The 15,718-nt window shown below is 34.7% G+C and overlaps 1 protein-coding gene across 1 annotated transcript in view; it reads left to right on the top strand.

The window, feature by feature from the left end:
• The first annotated feature begins 8,317 nt into the window (after positions 1-8,317).
• Positions 8,318-15,718, top strand: part of LOC105033844 (probable protein NAP1) — a 54,232-nt gene continuing 46,831 nt past the window's right edge. Inside the window, exons 1-7 of the mRNA XM_073251481.1 lie at positions 8,318-8,628; positions 8,742-8,851; positions 11,430-11,841; positions 11,924-11,998; positions 12,947-13,027; positions 13,154-13,234; positions 13,376-13,458. Of these exons, the coding sequence (XP_073107582.1) occupies positions 11,440-11,841; positions 11,924-11,998; positions 12,947-13,027; positions 13,154-13,234; positions 13,376-13,458 (722 nt within the window). The 5' untranslated portion in view covers positions 8,318-8,628; positions 8,742-8,851; positions 11,430-11,439. The remainder of the gene's footprint in view (positions 8,629-8,741; positions 8,852-11,429; positions 11,842-11,923; positions 11,999-12,946; positions 13,028-13,153; positions 13,235-13,375; positions 13,459-15,718) is intronic.

The raw sequence follows: 15,718 nt of genomic DNA, 5'->3' as shown, positions 1-15,718 counted from the left end.
ATTTGTATTAGGACAAATCTTGAGAGCCTTTAATTGTAATCTCAACTCAAGCACCAGCTAGGAGATAGTGACGGTCCTCAAAGCCCGAAGTTAAAATCTCTTTGCAAGGATACTAGAAGCAAGGGATAGGTCAAGCTACAATGAGTTGCAATAACTGAACAAAGCTGCCACCGTAGCTAGAGCCAATATAAGGAAAAGCCATGGGGAAAAGAATTGGGAAGCAAGAGTTTAGAGTCTAGGAGGAGATAAGATAATATTGCCTTGGTTTCTTCAAATGATAAGATGATGTGGTGCTGGTGAGGTAAAAAAGTGGATGATTATAGGTATATTTGTGACTTTCTAGGGAGCCAGGTAAGTTTTGGTTGGATTATGGCTATCTTTCCTCTTTGCCCTTATAATCTTCATTGATCTGCAACCAAGGATGGAGGACTTCTAGGTGGCAATTGGACTACTAATAGCTACTTGTCACCCCTTGAACCCTCTCTATCATCAGGTTTGACTTGCTCGTATACCATCAATTTTTCTTGGGTTTGCTACTGTGTTTATTTATATGTGTGTGAGGGGAAGAGGTAGTGGGGGTGGGTTTGGGGGACATGGTGGTACCCTTAGAATTTAATTTTTTTTCCATGTAGTCAGTCATATAACTTCTAGCCATAATCAGAAAGGCTTTTTATGTGTTTGATTTTTTTTGGTTAGTTACATCCACAAAGATGGGCATCTTTGAATGTTTAAAACCTTGAGAAAGTAATTGGATGACTCCAATCCATATCCCTTTTACAATGAAATTTATAAACTGCATCCATATTACATGTTTCAATTAAGCATATTGTTGTGTGTATTTCTTTTAAATCTTCATATGGAATGGTTTAAGTCAGACATAAAAACTATCAAAACTTGAATCATAGTCGTATAATTATTAGTATTATTCAAGTACTTTGGCTCAAAAGATATTCATTTATCTTATCAAAATAATAAGACTAGTTGATTTAATTTCATTACATAAACTTGATTTGACCTTTACTTTCGTACACCCAAACTTTGATTCTAATTTTTCATATTTAATTATGGTAAAACATATTAAAAAAATCAAATCAAATATTATAAACCATAGGAGTTTCTTGCAAGAAGATAACTTTATAAGCAGTGGAGCACTATAATAGTGAAATGGACTGAAGGCATTTGTACTAGGATGGACCTTGAGGGGCCTCAATTGCAGCCTCAACCCAAGCACCGGCTAGGAGAGAGTGGCAGTCCTTGAGAGCCCGAAGTTAAAGTCCTCCTTGCATGGGTACTAAAAGTAGGGGATGGGCCAAGCTGCAATGAGCTACAATGGTTGAACAAAGCTCCACATTGACTGGAGGCCAATACAAGGAAAAGCCGTAAGGAAGAGAATTGGGAAGCGAGAGTTTAGGGTTTAGGGGGAGATAAGATAATATTGCCCTTGGTTTCTTCAAATGACAAGATGATGTAGTGCTAGTGAAGGTAAAAAAGTGGATAGTTATAGGTATATTTGTCATTTTCTAGGGGAGCCCGGTGGGTTTTGGCTGGATTGTGATTATCTTTCTCATCTTTCCTCTTATAATCTCCATTGGTCTACAACGATCGAGGGTAGATTTTTGGATGGTATTGGACTACTAACGAGTTGCTTGTTACCCCTTGGACCGTCTCTATTATCAGGTTTGATCTGCTCGCAGTCCATACCATTAATTTTTCTTGTGTTGTGCTACTATAATTTTTTCTTATTTTTTATAAAAAGATGAGAAAGATCCAAGATAATTATCCTTGGCAGGTTATAAACCAATTGTCATTTTTTTTATTTTTTTCAGAAAACTATTCTGACTTCGTTGAGCTAAGCTAGATATTTTGAATCCAATCAGATCTAAAGGTTTCTTAGGTCAGACTTTTTCTATTAAAATATATATCTATTTTTTATTTTTTCAACGGTCCCCCACCGTCGATTCCTGCCCCATTAATGGATCCTATTCCTCTTCACTCTCACCTCTTCACCATCGTCTGCCTCCTTACTGGTGGTTACTTCCTACTGTCATCCGACTCCTCACTGGTTCATCTTCATCCACCTCCACATTTTCTCTTATTCATCTCTTTTGCCTACCTTCTTGTCATTGCTTGTCTTTTCATTGACACCCACCTTCCTATCAGTGCCTGTCTCCATGTTGTTTCGCCTCCATCCGTCACCTCATGCAACTCCATAGTAAGAATGATCTCATCCGTCATCTCTATCCTTCTTATTTTTTTTTAACTTTTTTTATTTCATTCAAGTAATTTTTTTTTAGTACAAAATGAGCGGTCATACCAATTTAGTACGAGAGCAGTTCAAAAAATCAAAATATATAAAATTTCGCAGGATCTGCAGACAGTCATCACCGTATATACCTCTATAGCCAATTATCAGAATGGTCAGCGACAAAAGCCATCATCCAATCTGCTGCAGTGTTCACTTTTCGGAAGACATGTCGGACTCGCACCATAATAACTTGATAAAGAAAAGTCCAAATATCCTGGATGAGTGGATGAACCTCAAAGTGCGTGGTGCCTCCTTGAATCCACAAGATAACAGTGACAGAATTATCCTCCAGAAAAATTCTCTCCACATAAAGCTGCTGCCTAGCAAAAATGATATCCATCCAAATTGCACGAAGCTCCACCATCGGAACTGAAAGCTCAAATAGATAAATAAGGATTTTTCACTAGCAAGAATGAGTAGGTGAGGTTGTTGCCTCCATCAAAGTATTGAGTGAGGAGATTCGCTGCCCCATCAATAGAGTAGGGATCGAGCTGAGAGAGGAAAAGACCATTCAGAAAAAAAAACCCTCAACTTCAATTAAATTACTCTCCTTACCATTTGTGTCAAAATAAAATTGATCCTAGATTTTGAGAAAATTACAGTACCAACCATGCACATGATTAGCTATAGGCAGTTGCCAGTGGATGAGTCTTGATCATTTACATCAAATCGAATGGCCAGAGTTTTTTATTGGATAAAAGATGATGTTATCCTTTAGAGCACTATAGAAATAGCCTTCTCTTTTTTATGTGTTGTAGGTCCTATGAAGACTTTGCCACTACTTAGCTGTAGCATCCATAGGATGGAAATACTGATATAGCTAAGGAGATGAATGACATTGGGAATCAAGCTATTGGAGAAGATTGCATTCTTCTTATAAACAAATTCTTCCACTATTACTAAATCAATGTGGTCCTTCATCCATTTTAGCTCTGTCTTCTCCCTCAATCTCCTCCAACATTTCCATCATGAGGATAAATCTTTTTTTGAACTTGCTTCTATTCTTCTTTATTTTGTTTGTGGGTTCCACATAAGGAGGCTATGATGATTTCTCAATGAGGGTTTTGTAATAATGAGACAATCTTGGATGATCTACTGCCATTTTTATAGAGTCAACCATTTCAAGCATTTTGACTTATATCAAAATAGTGATACCCTTATTAATTGTTTTAATTTCAATATTTTTTTTAAAGTTTATATATTTGGGGTTTCTATCTTTATAATGATTGATGTTGCCACCATGCTTTAATATCGTGTTGCCCTTTCTACCACCATCCCTATAATTTTGGAGTTTGAGAATTGCCAAACCCCAATATTAAGCCCTTATTTAGTTCATGATATTTTAGTCTTATAATTGTCATATGACCATTAACTGATACAATTCTATAAGCTCAAGTAAATGGACATGGACTATGAGACCATATTGAATAACTTGAGTAACTTTCAAAATCATATTTAAACTTTTTATATTAGAGAGATACTAAATAAAAATGACTCTAAATTGAGAGGATATTCGAATATTTTTTTTAAATAATATAAGCAATATTATGCTAATCTAGAAATTTTTTTCAAAATAATTATTTATCCAACTTAAACATTACCACAAACATCACTAATTTCTTCTAATTTTTTAAAAATAAGAAACTTATACCTTTTATCACCACCACTAATGTCGTCTTACCACTATCATCACTATCATTGTCTCCACCGCTATTGCTACTGCTACAACACCATCATAGCCACCATCACACTGCTATCATTATTGTCGTCACCTCCATCAGATTTAGATATCCTACCACCATCCCTACCACTTGGCACCATCACCTCGACTATACTACCATCATCATTTTGTCACCTCTATTACATTATCAAAACTTTCACCACTACTGTCGTTGTAGCAATTATCACTACCTCTAACATACCATTGCTATTGCCATTGCTACTAATGTCACTGCCATCTCCATTGCCTCCATCACAACTGCCACAACCTCACCATATTTATATTTTTAACAACTTACATATAAGTACATGCAATAGACCTTTAGTAATAAAAATTTAGATAATATATAACAAAGAACGATCATGATTTTAAGTAAAAGGATAAAATATCGTATAAAAATAATAAAATATTTAATAAAATAGAAGTAGAATGAAAATAAAAATTAATTATACATGATAAAATAGATATAACAAGTATAAGTAGAGAATTCAATATCTTTATTAATTATCTAATACGCACTATATTGAAAAATAAATATAAGTAATTTTTTTAAAAATAAAAAGTATTTTTTTCTAGAAATATTATAGAATTAAAAAATAAAAATATAAATTAAATAACATTAAAGTAGAAGTAAAAAATATATAATTCAGATATAAAATTAAGTAAATATAGCCAAAAGTTGGAATACCTTTTTCTATTGGTAAAAAATATGCTTTTAAAAAGAAGAAACAAGTTTCATAAAAAAGAAAGAAAAAACTTGCACTAGTATTTTTTTATATAAAATAAATTCTAAAAAATTTAATATCTTTTGCCATGGATGGAATGATCAAAGTGATTAGTAGAAAAAGAAGAAAGAGATTGGGTTAATTAAAAGAAGATGCTTTAATGTCAATGCGGGAGAGTATGGATGGTAAGATTTGAGATTTAAATAGAGCAGGTAGGCATAGGATTGAAAATTATCAAGTTAAAAAAAAGAGGGTAGACAAATAAAAAAATTAATGAGTCATGGGTTCTCTTTCTTCAATCTTTAGCCAATTTGTGGGTATATATTGTTTGGGAATTCTTTTTTTGTGGGTTCAAGGATTTTTTCTATCCCTTTCTCCAAGAAAATAGATGTTTTCTTACCGTAATTTCACTATAGCTTTTTTCTTAATATTAACTTTTTTATTATATATATATATATATATATATATTAAAATAGAGATATAAAAAAATTACTTAACTTTTTGAGAAAAATTGTTTAAAGCCAAAATAAAATGAAAATAACAATCTTGTCTGGTGTTGTTATAGCAAATTTTATAATTTTTGGTAACCGATAAACAATATCCTATTACATTCTTTCAAATTGTAGCATATAAGCAAATAACAAAAGTATAGGTGGAATAATTTCATATTAGAATGCTTAGAAAAAGATCATAGTAAAATATTAAATTGGTGCATGATCGTTAGATATATGCAAAGGTATTAATGTAAATAAGCTAGTATCGCTACATGATATAATAAATTAGCAAAATATTTATTAGTCAACAAAATACTACATAGATTGCCTTGCATTTTAAAGACTTTGAAAAGAAAGAAAGTTTATCTTATGATGATCATGTAATTAATTACATCTTTTCTACAAAGTTACATGCATGGCAACAATCTTTCTCTGCCTAAATATATATCCAAGTTTATTGGAATATATTAACATAAAGTCAACCCACAGGACTACCTTTTAAATGTGTGTAGCTAATTTATGGTAAGACTTTGATATAAGCTTATGATTTTTTGTATTAATTTCCTTCATGGTGGAGTACCACATCAGAATAAAAAATTTAAAGTTGATAGTGAAATTACATTCGCTTCATATCCCATCAATTGATGTGCTCAGAGACGGAACATAATAAAATGGCTCAACCTATATGGAGCCAAATGGAAAAAAGGATAAAATAGCTCGAAGGTATAAATCAATTCCTTCATCCATCTTAAATCACTAGATTTGCTAAAAATACATAATTACTTAAAATTTGCAAAGTAAAGATTCAGCATCAATTTTTTTCATATTGATTAAATATTTATAAATAAATTATAGCTTATTTTTTTTTTTTTTTGTGGAGGAAAAAATATTAGAATAATTTAATAGTTAAACTCTAAAATAAATAACTTCATTTATCTTAAAAGTTACCTCTTTGTCAATTATATCCTCACAATGATGAAAAGACTTATTTGGAGTTATCAACATTAATGAGCATCCAAGGTTGCTTGAGTATAAGAGGAAGGTTTCTTGTCTTATTTAAGTGCCTCTCCATCCACACTATAAGTAATAGCAGAGGCTTTTTTTACATTATGTAAAGGTTATAAAACCAAATCCTGTAGATGATTAGTTTTTCGATTTGCAAAAATCTTAGCTGGATAAGGAGAAAATCTCAATAGTATCCAAAAGCTCACATAAAAAAAAAATATTGCTAGTATAATGACATAAAAAAATGGATGGCAATGCATGTCTTGAATTTCTTCTACATAGGTGCTAAAGGCTTCTTCTAATGTCTATTCATTTATGCTATATGAGGTCTAGAAGAGAGGAATTTAAATAATTAAAATTGTTAGACACATGAAAATGAACAAAAAGAAAGGAGAAAATAAGGTTGAAAGTCATATGAGTGCCATTAATATAGACCTTTAACTTTAAAAACAATATACATTGTATTGCTTGGTAGATAGATGGATTGGAAGTTATAATTTTGTTAATCGTTTCTTCTTCTTCTTTTTCTTTTTAAGAGTGAGAAAGAAGTTATAGTTTGCTTAATCAAATTAATGATTTTATCAGCAAAATTCTTGGTTAGAATTTGGATTTAGTATATGCTACTATGATGAAGTTATAGTTTTGTTAATTCTCTTTTTTTCTTCTTTTTCTCGACAAAGAGAGAGAATTTGTAGTTTGCTTAATCAAATTAATAATTTTATTAATAAAATTCTAAGTTAGAATTTGGATCTAGTATATACTATTATGATGGCCTCAAGGTGGTAGTGGGTGTAGGACAGTACGATAAGATTGAGCTCATCAAAGTTAGGGTTGGCATCAAGATGGAGGTTATTGGTTAGGATGGACTTAGTGAGTGAGCCGATGATCTTCATATAAGAATGTAGGCGATGATAGAGACTCATGCTATTAGAGGTGATGATGGTAATGGAGGTAGCAAGAAGATGGGGACCAGCAAGAGGCAAGGTGAGAGAAGGTGGAGAAGAGGATGATTTGATCATTAGGAAGGAGAATGATAGGTTACCATTAGACATGTGAGAATGTAGTCTATGTAGATTAGTTTGATTTTTAAAGAAAAGGAGAGGAGAGATAGTTGGTTGTAATTGAAGAATTGAGGATTTTGTTTTCTTAAAAATATTTAGAGATTAATATAGAAAGAAGTTTCCTTTTAGAATTATAAGAGGAGATGCTTAAATTTAATATAATGATATTAGAAAAATATATTAGGAAGAGAGTTGAAGGATTTGATCTCAGTAGACTGGAGAGCAAGTATACTCTCAAAATAATTTAGATCGGTGATGATGAAGATTGTTAATCACAAAAGGAAGAGGGTTATGGGGTTTTTTATTTCATTACAAATTTAAACTAGTTTCTATAGCTTATTTATGAAATACCCATCAAACATATTTTGGAGAGGAATATTTATTAGCCAGATATTCAAGGAAAGGAGAATTCAATTACCAAATATATAGTTATAAATAGTTGAAAGAATTTTATTACTGGAAACTAATTTTGAGTAAATGATAGAGGATGGTTATATGTTTTTGCACGAGAAAGACCAAAAATTGTTGCTATCAAAAATCACTATCATAAATAATTTTAATCCTTCCTTTTTATGTATTTGACTTTCAGTTTGGACTTTATATCTACCAAAAAAAAATAAATAATCCATTATAATAAATATATTTATTTTTTTTAAATAATATAAAAATAAATAAAAATAAAGCCAACCATAATTTTTGTGTTTTGCAAGAAATTTTTTTTAAAAAAAATATAATATTTCATCAAAAAAAATAAATAGGGTGCCAACTGCAACTTTGGAGATGGTTGGTCGTAATCCGTAGCTCCGCATAACTTGGCAGACATCCAGCAACTCCAGTTGTACGCAGGGGCTCGGCTGAGGCCCGCGCTGCAGCAATTGGGCCCGCAGTCATAATTGACGAGCGGAGGCCGATCCACAGCACTCGGAAATCGGGCATGGAAGAATCAAAACATCACTAGATTCGCGTCCAACCACCTCGCTTCCGCCCTCCACTCGACCGGCCACCGACCAACCCGACAGCCTCTTCCGGCAGCTTCCACACTTTCTCCGGCATTGCACACATCCACTGCCTGCCTTCTCCCTCAGGAGCCTCGCGGCCGCCGATCTCGGTAACTTCTCTTTTTCTCTCTCTGGAAAAATGAAAACAAAAGAGAATCATGTGGGCGTCGCTTGGAAGCTACACAAGACGTGGGGTTGGTGAGTGGGGCGTAGTGGTTGGCAGGGAGGTGGGTTCTTTTTCAGCGCCAGTATCGCCATCTAAGCAGTAAAATTCGCATCAGAGCATGTCTGGATCCTCTCAGACGGTCTTCTTCTACTCGGTGCGCACTGCCATCCTCCTTGGAGTACCGAATCTGACCCCATTTTTCTCGTAGGCCTCGTGCCATTTGGGATCTGTCGTCTCTAGGGTTTAAAGTTTTAATTTTTCCTCCAGTTTTGGGAATTTGTGCAACCTTGAAAACTCCGTGAGCGTCGGCGGGAAGATCTCCGTGGCGAGAGGAAGGTGGTTGGTGGACAATTGAAGTCGAACTTCGAACTTTTTAGGTTACTCTTCTCTCTCTTTTCCTGTCGGTTTCTTGCCTAGTTCGATAATTTTAGGTTTGTTTATCCCCTGCTCATTTCTTGCTCTTGTGGGACAATTTTCGTTATGAAGGTTCGAACATTCAAATGTACCACTGTCAACTAGATTCCATTTGGATGCTGTCACGCCACTTCGGTTTAGTTATGGTGTTGGAGTTCAAACGTACCACATTCAATACCTGATCTCTTTATGTGATTTTGATTCTTCCTGTTTTGATTTTTTTTTCCCCCTCCGCAGATAATTATGGTTTCATCATTATTGATAACTTCTTTGTCTCTCCTGTTGAACAATCTCTTGTCTTTAACCACATTATTATGCCGATTGTCATGTTGATTTGTGGGTTTCAATGATTTCGGATAGCTTCTTAGAGTAAATGTTGCTTAGAATTGTAGCCTGGATTCTATTATTTTAGAGTTAGCTCTCGTTTAGTTATCTAGCTAGTATCTTTCAGCGGCTAGTTATTTGAGAGTTAGCTCTCGTTTAGTTATCTAGCTAGTATCTTTCAGCGGCTAGTTACAGAATTTGGCTAATTGTGGTTGATCCATGATTTATGTCTTAACGATTGACCACCGAAAAAGGTGAATGGACATTCTTCTGTACCATTCATAGAGGTCAGTCTCTCCTTGATACAAGCCAACCCATCTGATTCTTTTCCAGAATATCTTGAAGAGGATGTAGAATCATCGACAAGTGCAAGGCCAGAGTTAAGGAAGATGCACATGTAAATGTGTAGATAAGCATGATTTTAGCATTGATTTGGATGTTACAATCTTGGTCAAGATGAAGAGATAGCTTGTCTGATGGATATCTCTATTACATGAGCTATCCACCATTAAGTCCATGTTTCAAGGGCTATTGGCTTGCATGCTTGAGAAACAGTAGAGTACTCCAAAGTTTAGATAACAACAGCATCTAGAGGAAACCAAGTCATTCCAAATGGGCCATGTTGGAGCCATCCAAATCCAAACAACTAAACCCAACTTAATGAGTTATAATAAAGGAAAATAACCTCTCCTCGACTTGACTTATACCTGAACCATACCTGAATATTAGATTCAAGGGTTGGATCTGGATTCCAAACTAAAACCTGAATTGTTCAGGTTGAACCTGCCTTACAAAAATAAAGCTTATTTGGACTGAAATTGATCCAACAAAAATTAGTTTTGAAAATCTGAGTTTGGCACCTTAATATAAGAGATGACCTAGAGCCCACCAAAAATGGAACCAATTCAATAAGCCAGGAGAATGAATTAGGTATTGGGACCAGATCTTAGACCTAAAGCCACTTCAGGTTGAATCTAGGTTAATCTTTACCTAGCTGTGACTTAAACCTGCTTGTCCTAATTGCATAAGAGATAATGCAACCTCAGTCGGGCTGTAAGCTAGCATGACTAAACCATGGCTTGAATTTCACTAGGCTATATTAGATTGTGGTTGAAAGATCAGCCCTACTTCGAGTTGAGTTGGTTTTGGGTTGAAGGCTGTAAAAGTCCCTAACTTTTTTCACAGACTGTATCCAATTTTATATGATTAGGTTCTGACACAACGAGCATAATAACCCATTGATTCTCAACTTGTTGCAACCCAAACTTCAGCTATCTACAGAATATGGACTTTCAACTGAGTTAAAAATTTTGCAAATGATATGGGTTAAGGTTACTGGTGTTCGGGTAATCTTTGAGTTGGTTTGAAGTTGTACTGGGCATTTTAGTTTTGTTGATTGAGTTAGCCTTCCTGGTCAACCTGTCCAAGTTGCTTTCCTACTATAGGCTGGAGCAGTGCTTTGCCTATCACAAAACTCTATTCAATCAACCATCGCTGCTTACTTCCTGTTTGCATACTAGGTGGTGCTCTTTAGTGGCACTTCTGTTTTATAGGAGCTCATGTAGGCATTGGCCTAACAACCACTTGGATTGAGTTCATAGAGGTGATTAATAGCTGCTTTGGTCCTACTCACTTCAGCGACATCACATGTTTGTTGGATGAGCTATGACAAACTACCATATTGCAAACTCCAATTTTCAAATATTAATAGCTTTCTAATGTAATCCAAGATAAATGTCCAATCTTGCCAACCTCACAATTGCCACAAAAAAAAATACAATTCCAGGAGGGGAAGCAAGCTAGTTGTTGCTGATTAATGGTCCTAGAAATTAATCTGAGCTATCACATTATGGGCCATCCAAATAACCTGCCAAATCCATTAAAAGGATCACTTGACAAAAGCAGGAGAAAGAAGAGAGAACGAACTTTGTTGTCATAATGATAACTTTTGATTCCTGTATTAGAGCTTCTTAATTATCGAAGATCCTTAGCTGAAAGCATACAGGCATGCCCAGGTATACCTGATGGTTGACCTTTAGGACAAGGTCAAACCATGGGGGAAGGAACTATGTGGCCCCTTCTTTGAGAGAATAAATTCTTATGTGCATAGAAGTTACTATGAAGTGCATTGTCAAAATACTTTTCAAAGCTTTCAAATTTTATAATTATTAGATTAATTTTTAATCATGTAAGGATAAATTGATCTGATGATTACAGGTTTAAATTGATGGCAAAACCAAGACATTTATTTTCTAACCAAGACATGTCTCCAAGATCTTTAAGATCTAGGGAGTGGGACAGCATGTCGCGATGGTCCGAGTACCTGAATCTTGAAGAATCTTCTCCTTCAGCTATGAACTGGAAGAGTGTGGGTTCTGAAGCACCTCCAACTTCTGGAAATGTCCAAAAAGCTCTACATATGGAATGGGTGCTTCAGCTTTCAAAAGTTGCAGAAGGTTTATTGACTAAAATGTACAGGTTAAATAATATTCTGGACCACCCAGATTTGGTTTCGCACATGTTTTCAGATTCATTTTGGAAAGCTGGCATAATCCCTAACTTCCCAAAAATCTGCATACTCGTGTCAAAGAAATTTCCAGAGCATCCTAGCAAATTGCAGTTGGAACGAGTAACATACTATTCCTATAACTTTTGAGTTCTCCTTAGTGACAAGAAAATCTTTGTCTTGTATTGACTAATCGGCCTTTCAGGTTGACAAATCTGCTCTTGATGCTTTAAATGAAAATGCAGAAGTTTATTTTCGAAGCCTAGAACCATGGGTCGTGGTATGTGCTGAATCCATAATCATTTCTTATCTGCATACTTTTTTTACCCATATTATTTCTTCATTCTGTTGTCCCACTTGTGCCCTGCTTGACATGCATCGGACCTTGGCTACAAGTTTAAGTACTTAATAATGTGAAAGAAACTGGTTTGATGTAATTGACATGTGTCTGGGTCCAGAGATAAACCCCATGGTCTATTCTTTCCATTTTCATCATATAATAACATTTGAAATGTTTTGCCTGCATAAGTGATTCAAGTCCTAAAAAGGGAAACATGCATGACTTGGTATTTGTTTTCTAACTTTTCTTTCTGGCCAGCTTTATATGGTAGAAGTTTGATTTCTCTTGTAAAGAAAACTAATATGTGCACGTTGTTTAAGTAATCACAAGTTTGAATTATAAGATGTTCTTTTATTTTGTACATATAAGTTAACCATCGTTTAGTGTGCATATACTTTAACACTCCTATGTCTTATCAAAGCAAATTTCTGAAGCACAAAATAATTGCTAGGTAGCATAGGTGATGTTATTCTTCTTCTTATGTAGGACAATACATATAATATTGCATGAGCCTTGTAAAAGTACAAAGCAGCCTTGATATCTGGACCAATTAATAAAGATTGGGAAGGGGATAGCACAGACTATATGACTGGACACTTTAAAGTTTAAATTCTAGGAAGTGTAGAGTAAGCTAAAATTCTTGAAATAACACTATATAATACAAATGATAGGTACTGATAAATTTAGAATTTAGCTTGCTTTTATTGTATACCTATAATGCATGTTGTCTGTAGGATAAGGTTAACTGATCTCTTGTAATTGATTGCTCTTAGTGAAGAACTACTATGAATTTATGCACTTCATTAGATTATATTGCTAAAGCCTTTATGTAATAACAAATAGCTCACCAGACTTGGTAAATGTATTTCGTTTTCTTCTCCTGCCTAGTTGCTTCTTGATTTAATGGCATTTCGAGAACAAGCGTTGCGGCTTATTTTGGATTTGAGTAGTACAGTTATCACCTTGCTGGTGAGTCATTATTCTACCTTATCGCCACTCACAATTATCCTGGCTGGAAATTTTAACTTTGGTTTTTATATCATGGAAGTGCTAGATTTCAATCATATCTGAATGTTTAGTTTCATCTTTTTGTAGCCCCATCAAAATTCTCTGATCCTGCATGCTTTTATGGACCTGTTTTGTTCATTTGTCCGTGTTAACCTTTTCTCTGATAAGGTAATTTCTCATAAAAATCTCTATTCAGTTCTTTATTTATCTGTTTTGTAAAATATTTCATACTGATTAATTATGCTGAACTAGTAACATAACTTTTCCCATTTTCTATATACTCCTACAAGAGTTCTTCTTTTCTTACAGGTACCTAGGAAAATGATCCTGCAAATGTACAATATCCTACACATAATGTTAAAAGGCGGCCGAGATTGTGAATTTTATCACCGGTATGAAACAATTTCTGATGAACATCCTTGTGCTGATTTATTGAATGACACAGCTAATATGAACTGAAATATTCTCTTGTGAATGTTTTATATACATGTCTGCATATATAGAAACGGTTGGACTGCATACACATATCCCTTCCAATGGAAATCAGTGATATTCCTCTTAAAAGGAAAATCTGCATTGTTAACTGTGATTTTACAGTGTCTGCTATGGTTGGGTGAAAATCATGTATCTTTAAAGAGTTTTAACTAAATATCAAATGGCTATAAAATGGACATGTATATGAGAAAGACTAGAGTACCTTTTGACTTCTCAGGGTATATGTCCCCATGCTTCCAAATGGAAATAAATTATAGCTCTCGTAATTTTATCATCAGTAGGAAATCAATTTCTGAGGAACATTCTCATGGCGATTTATTGAATACAGTGCTTTATATGAGGAAAATCATATACCCACTTAAAAAATCTGACGAACAGTTTTTCTGCTGATGTGGTGCATCTATATAGCCTGCCACATCAGCACTATTTTATTTGGGGGAAAATCCCATGCTATTAATTCCTCGTCACTTCATCTTCTCAATCTCTTTGTCACTTCTTCTATATAAAAATTAAAGCCATTGGGTTGGGCTCTTTATGCATGAGTTCAAGTAACATTTAATAGGTTTTTCTTCTTTACTTCTTTCATTTCATTTATTTCCTTCTTAAACTCTCTTGAATATGTTATATTTGTGGTTACTGGTTAGGGTTGTCTCCTGTCATGGTTAGGGTTTATGAGCATGAGATGCCAGTCAAGTTTACAGACTGCCAACTGGTCCAATGGTAGCAATAGGTGATGCTTTTTAGCAAATAGGAGATATAAGCTGGGCCAAAAAGGGGCCATAGTGGTGAATCTTGGCTAGTCTTGAGCCTGGTCATGTTAGGCTTGGGCTAATCCTAAGCCTAGGTGCTGTTTGAAAAGCCAGGCCAAGAAGGGGCTTGGATAGGCTTTGAATATTTGGGCCAGCCTGGATTTAGGATAATGTGGTCAAATAGCTACCCTAGCTATAATATTGCTGATTGAGTGATTGTCAGTGTATAGATTGAGTTTCCTAGTTGTTACGTTTCCTTGTTTGTCTTTTCTTTATTTATCTTGCCGCCTGCGATTAGTGCGATTGTATATTGCCACCTATAAGGGAATTTTGTTCTTCGCATTGTAATCCCACCATAATATAGGGGAATGATGGTGAGATGGAAATTGAATCAATCTCTCCCCTCTCTCTCTCTCTCTCTCTCATGCCATTTCTCATGTTCTTGTCTTCCTTCTTCCTTCACTTTTTCTCTCATCTCTACTCATATTCTCCTTCTTCTTCCCTCCCTTTTTTTCCCCTCTCTTTATATACATAATTTTGTATCTGATCCCATTTATTATGTAATTGAGAACAAAAACTTGGTAACAGAGCGGGTGCTGATTTGATCTGTTGATAGGATCCATAGCACTAGCCACTAGTGAAAGGGCCCTTTTGCTATGTTATAGTCTTTTGAATCTGCTATGCTGAAGAATGGGGGGAATAGTAGACTCAGTTCTGATCAGACTAGATCATCTGAAGTGAATTTTCAGGTCAGATTTGAAGATTAAGGTGTGCTTGCTACTGTCCTAGAATTATTTTTGATCTTGTTAAATTCTTAATATTAGATTTATTGTGATTGAAGACTCTCAGAAGGTGGCCTGAGTTTTGGGAAGCAGTTGGAATGATTGTCCATTCTTGATGATAATGACAAATAAGTTAGATAGAAAGAACTATTTAGAATGAACACGAACTGCTAAAATGTTAGTTTACAACCGCAAGATGGTATGTGACTAGGTCCATTAAAGAACTCAAATTAGGTGATCCAACCAATGATGACTGGGAAAGTGAAGACTATGAGAACTGGTTAAATTCAATGGAGCCTCATATGAATAGAAGTTTTTTACTTTTCTCTTTGTTGCAAAAGAATTCTGGAACAAGGTTTGATTTGAAAAACTTTCTTCTAGACTCATGATAATGCTGTCACATTTGCACTGGGAGCAAATCACAGTGGAACAAGGGGGTAATTTCATAGAAGATTATTGTCATAGTCAACCAAGTCAGAAGTGGAAACTAGAATTCTCTCAGCCTTACGGTAATGATCTTGCTAAAAGAAAAGCAGCAATATATCTTCGAGATTCGTGCTGGATTACCATCTGAAATGGAGTTACAAAGGGTGCAAATTTTTGCAAGGGATCTTCTTCCTTGGAGG

The sequence above is a fragment of the Elaeis guineensis genome, chromosome 2 (assembly GCF_000442705.2).
Source record: "Elaeis guineensis isolate ETL-2024a chromosome 2, EG11, whole genome shotgun sequence".
Taxonomy (NCBI): Eukaryota; Viridiplantae; Streptophyta; class Magnoliopsida; order Arecales; family Arecaceae; genus Elaeis; species Elaeis guineensis.
The sequence above is the reverse complement of the archived record's forward strand: the minus strand, read 5'-3'. Positions and strand labels throughout refer to the sequence as shown.